At 58.6% G+C, this 4,865-nt stretch overlaps 1 protein-coding gene across 4 annotated transcripts; it reads left to right on the top strand.

Moving 5' to 3' along the window:
- The first annotated feature begins 509 nt into the window (after positions 1-509).
- Positions 510-4,643, top strand: Arrdc2 (arrestin domain containing 2). 4 transcript variants are annotated; one of them, XR_005285056.1, is made up of 8 exons: positions 510-905; positions 984-1,050; positions 1,166-1,313; positions 1,874-1,976; positions 2,061-2,317; positions 2,409-2,882; positions 3,299-3,342; positions 3,461-3,599. XR_005285056.1 is itself a non-coding variant. In XM_038326686.1 (8 exons), the coding sequence occupies exons 1-8, from the start codon at positions 632-634 to the stop codon at positions 3,915-3,917; spliced, it is 1,224 nt and encodes a 407-aa protein (XP_038182614.1). In that variant the 5' UTR covers positions 510-631; the 3' UTR covers positions 3,918-4,643. The 4 variants fall into 4 exon arrangements, 2 of the variants coding, with proteins under 2 accessions (XP_038182614.1, XP_038182616.1); XM_038326686.1 differs by lacking the exon at positions 3,299-3,342 and adding an exon at positions 3,864-4,643 and having other exon boundaries at positions 2,409-2,571; positions 3,461-3,618; XR_005285055.1 differs by having other exon boundaries at positions 3,299-3,601.
- Positions 4,644-4,865: the final 222 nt, after the last annotated feature.

Below are 4,865 nucleotides of genomic sequence, written 5' to 3'. Positions count from 1 at the left end.
AAACAGTGTCGGCTGCAAAGTTTGCGCCTTAGACCGGGTCCCCACTTCTGGGCAACCCTCGCCCAACGTCGCCCCCTGAGGCTCGACTTGGGGCGGAGCCTGAGGCTCCGCTCCCCGGTGCCATTGGTGAATCTCCCACAAGACCACGCCTCCTCAATGCTAATACGGAGGGGCGGGTCCCCAGGCCACGCCCCCGAGCTAGGCGTAATCCCTTCTAGGGGGCGCAGTTTTTTCTCAGGCCACGGCCCTCGAGGAACCTTTGGCCCAGTTCGGCAGAGCCGGATTTTCCAGGCCCCGCCTCCCCGCCGCGCTATTGGTGGCGTCTCTTCCGGGAGGCGTGGCTTTCTCTCAGGCCATTCCTTCGCCGCGCTATTGGCTCCCAGGCCCCGCCCCCACCGACGCCTTTGACTGAGCCTCTTCCGGTAGGCGCGGCCTTCTCCGCAGGCCCCGCCCCCGCCCCGGGGTATAAGAGCCGGCAGCGCCGCGCGGGTCCCGAGCGGTCTGCGGATCCTGCCGGCCTGGTTGTCCGCGGCCTTAGTTCGAACCTACCGCTCTCCCAGCCGCTTGGCCTTCCGTGTCGCGGGTTCGAACCCCGGGTTGGCCTTCTTTTGGGTTCGCGTCGGTCAGCGCGATGCTGTTCGACAAGGTGAAGGCCTTCGTGTTGCAGCTGGACGGGGCGCGCGCGGGCACCGAGCCCGTGTTCCACGGAGGCCAGGCCGTGGCCGGCCGGGTACTGCTGGAGCTGGCGGGGGCGGCGCGCGTGGGCGCGCTCAGGCTGCGCGCTCGGGGCCGCGCGCGCGCACACTGGACCGAGTCGCGCAGCGCGGGCTCCAGCACCGCGTACACTCAGAGCTACAGCCAGCGCGTGGAAGTCGTGAACCACCGCGCCACGCTGCTCGCGCCAGGTACAGGCTGGGGACCCCCGAGACCCCAAGCAGGCAATCCCCAAGCCCGCGTCCTCTAAGTCCAGTGTCTTCTCCTAGACTCAGGGGACATTGCCACTCTGCCCGCCGGACATCACGAGTTTCCCTTCAGCTTCCAGCTGCCTCTGTAAGCCCCGCTGTCGCCCACCCGCTGGGCATCTGCGCTTCCCCAACCCCTAACTCCTCGGGACTTCACTTGCATGCCTCTGTCTCCTACCCTGAACCCCCTTTCTCCACCCCAGCTCCCTAGTGACATCCTTCGAGGGCAAACACGGCAGCGTCCGCTATTCCATCAAAGCCACCCTACATCGGCCCTGGGTCCCCGCACGCCGCGCCCGGAAGGTGTTCACTGTCATTGAACCCGTGGACATAAACACACCTGCCCTGCTGGTATGTGGCTGCCCCGACGGGGCAAGGTGGGGTCCGACATCTTCCGGAGTTGGGGGTTACAGGTGGTCTCTGAAACAGAGGAGCCAGAAGTTAGAGGTGACTTGCTAGAGCTGGGTGAAAATCCTGAAGGCACCCACTTGCTGTGTGGCTCTCTCTGGGCCAGTGTCTTGCCCTACCTCAGTCTCAGATGCCCCTCTTGGGAAACAGGGCACAATAGGGCTTGCACTTTTTTGTTTTATTGGTTTTGAGATTTGTTTTCTTCTTTCTTGTTCTTTAAATTTTACAAAGGTTTCTTTGTGTGTGTAATCCTGACTGGTTTCTGTCCTCAACGCAACAGAGATCTGTCTGCTGGGATTAAAGGTGTGCACCCCACACCTATTCTTGGTTTTAATTTTTTATTCAACTTTTGGTTTCTTTAGACAGGGTCACATTTTGTAGGGGTGGCTGGCCTAAAACAGGCACCGTTCTCCCTGTCCCATCATCTTCCTGAAACTAGGGTCCCTCTAACATAGAAGCCCCAAGTGTCCAGGTGCCTGAAGTGACCCTTAGTGTCCCCACAGGAACCGCAGGCTGGAGCCCGGGAGAAGGTGGCTCGATCCTGGTACTGCACCCATGGTCTCGTGACTCTCTCAGCCAAGATCGACCGCAAGGGCTACACTCCGGGTAACAAGTGGGAAGGGAAGGGATGCGGCTGGAGCAGAAAGAGTTAGCAATGGGGAAACTGAGGCAAGCTGCTCTGTGCTATAGGCGAAGTCATCCCTATCTTTGCGGAGATTGACAATGGCTCCACGCGACCTGTGCAGACCCGCGCTGCCCTGGTACAGACACAGACCTTCATGGCCCGAGGTGCACGCAAGCAGAAGCGCACTATCGTGGCCAGTGTAGACGGGGAGCCTGTGGGCCCTGGTCGCCGTGCGCTGTGGCCGGGTCGCGCGCTGCGCATCCCCCCAGTGGGCCCGTCCATCCTGCACTGCTGCGTGCTCAGTGTGGACTATTCGCTCAAGGTACCCAGCAAGCTTTCCTTCACCCCGTTGTTCGGGCCAGGGTGGAGGGCACAGGTGGGGCAGCTGTCCACATCGCCGCTGCTCCCTTCAGGTCTGCGTGGACATCCCAGGCTCCTCGAAGCTGCTGCTGGAGCTGCCGCTGGTCATCGGCACGGTCCCCTTGCACCCCCTGGGCAGTCGCTCGGCCAGCGTAGGCAGCCATGCCAGCTTCCTGCAAAACTGGGGCCTGTGCACCCAGTTGGAGGCGCCAGAGGGTGAGCTCAGTCAGCAACCAAGGATGTGGGCAGGCGGAGCCCCGGCCCGGTCCCACCCTCCAGTCCAGGGGTCTCTAGGCAAGCAGGGTCTAATCCCAGCCCCATCATCCCTGCACACCGAGGACTGGGGGATGGTTCAAGGCCAGCCTCCCCTACTTAATAATTCAAAACCTAACCAGGACTGTAGGAGACCCAGCAGAGCATGGTGACACACACCTTTAGTGCCAGGCAGCAACAGAGGCGCACACGGGGGACCTGTCGCTGTGTGCTCCAGGGCAACCCGCTCTACACTCAGATCCTTCCTCAAAAAAACAAAACCGGGGCTGGAGAGATGGCTCAGAGGTTAAGAGCATTGCCTGCTCTTCCAAGGGTCCTGAGTTCAATTCCCAGCAACCACATGGTGGCTCACAACCATCTGTAATGGGGTCTGGTGCCCTCTTCTGGTGTGCAGGCATACACACAGACAGAATATTGTATACAAAATAAATAGGGCTGGAGAGATGGCTCAGAGGTTAAGAGCACTGCCTGCTCTACCAAAGGTCCTGAGTTCAATTCCCAGCAACCACATGGTGGCTCACAACCATCTGTAATGGGGTCTGGTGCCCTCTTCTCGCCTGCAGGCATACACACAGACAGAATATTGTATGTATAATAAATAAATAAATAAATATAAAAAAAAAAAAACAAAATAAATAAATAAATAAATAAATATTTAAAAAAAAAAAAAACAAAACCAAACCAGCTGAGGCAGGAGGATAGCTACAGTTGGAGGTCAGCCTGAGCAACTGTCCCTGGGGGGAAAAGGCTTGGTCATAATCGTGTCCCGGCCATGGGTCCTCCAGAAGCCCGGTCTCAGAGCCTCCCTCCCCATCTCATCTCTCCCTCCCAGCTCCCCCCGAGTACTCAGAGGTGGTGAGGGACAGCCCGCTGCCAATTGCCTCACCGGGGCCCTTACCCCTGCCCCGGGACCCGGGTGTGACCCTGGAAGGGCCCTATTTTGCCTGTCTCCATGAGTTCCGCTACCGCCCGCCTCCACTGTACTCTGAGGTAAGCTGCTTGTGCCCTCTCTAGCTTCCAGGGGGCGGGGCTTGGTGAGTCACGTGGGCTCCCCCCCCCAGCCCTTGGGAGGCTGAGGCAGGAGGAACACAAGATACAGGCCAGCCTGGGCTACATAGAGGAACTCCTATGCATACGCTCAGCCTCACGCCCTCCTGGTGACCCCTGACTGCCTGTTCCCTGAGCTTGGGGCTGGCAGTGTGGACGAGGTGACTCACTGGGACTCTGTCTGTCAGGAGGATCCTAACCCACCCTCAGAGGCTGTGAGGCCGCGCTGCATGACCTGCTGATGTGTGAGTGGACACCTCGGTACAAGGCTCACGTTTCTCTGGCCACTGCAGTCCAGCTCTGCTTTGGGAAAACGGGAGGCCGAGTGTCTTCCACCATCGCACAGGACTGAGGAGCAGCACGTGACTTCTGTGGACTGGTGTCCTCCTGAGGCTTCCAGTTCTCTGTGTTTGACCAGTGCTAGATTCCTAGAGGGTTACAGTCTGGGAGAGATGAATCTGAGAGAAGCCAGAACCAGACCGGAGGCCAAAGGCCCGCAGAGGGAGTTTCAGCGAGGCTGTAGCGTTGAGGAGCTCAGCTCACAGACAGGACAGAGGAGATGGTCGGAGCTCACAGTCCCACCGTCTGCACCCTAGGGGCGGGAGCGCAGGCGTCTTAAATATGGCCACACTGTGAAGTGACAGGACAGAGGGCTCAGGGGCAGACATGTAAGGGACAGTCATTGAGGCTCTGTGGGACTTGAGGGTCCAGGATTGCCAGATTTTGAGGACTGGTGGCCCATGTGGGTCCAGAGCCACCCGTGTGATCTGCCACGAGAAGCTCAGGCCTTGCTGGGTAGAATCCAGACAAGGACACGGCAGCCTGGCAGGTCACCAAAGGGCCAACAGGTGCCTAGGAGCAACTGGGAAAGCCCCCTCTTCACATCCCTGCCAGACACTTGCCATGTCCACGTCTGAAGAACTCATCACCCTTTGTACATTAAAAATTTGTACATTAAGTACATCTAATAAAAAAAGAAAAAAAAAGAAAAGACTGAGCCAACACCTCATTCGCTCATGGCCCCTGAAGATCAGTAAAAGCTCCGGTCCCCTCCAGGGACTTAACTGGGACCCATGCCCCTCCTCACACACCCTCCTGGCCTCTGGCCACCAGTCTGTCTGCTATGTCTTTTGCTTGTTTTGTTTTTAAGGACTTATTTGGCCGGGTGGTGGTGGTGGTGCATGCCTTTA

Source organism: Arvicola amphibius, chromosome 4 (genome assembly GCF_903992535.2).
Source record: "Arvicola amphibius chromosome 4, mArvAmp1.2, whole genome shotgun sequence".
Classification (NCBI taxonomy): Eukaryota; Metazoa; Chordata; class Mammalia; order Rodentia; family Cricetidae; genus Arvicola; species Arvicola amphibius.
This window is presented reverse-complemented; position numbering and strand designations above follow the sequence as displayed.

Coding starts and splice junctions, on each gene's coding strand:
- Arrdc2 (XM_038326686.1), top strand. CDS start 632: ATGCTGTTCGACAAGGTGAAGGCCTTCGTGTTGCAGCTGGACGGGGCG. Junction 1,314..1,873: donor TAAACACACCTGCCCTGCTG/GTATGTGGCTGC, acceptor GTGTCCCCACAG/GAACCGCAGGCTGGAGCCCG. Junction 2,572..3,460: donor CCAGTTGGAGGCGCCAGAGG/GTGAGCTCAGTC, acceptor TCTCCCTCCCAG/CTCCCCCCGAGTACTCAGAG.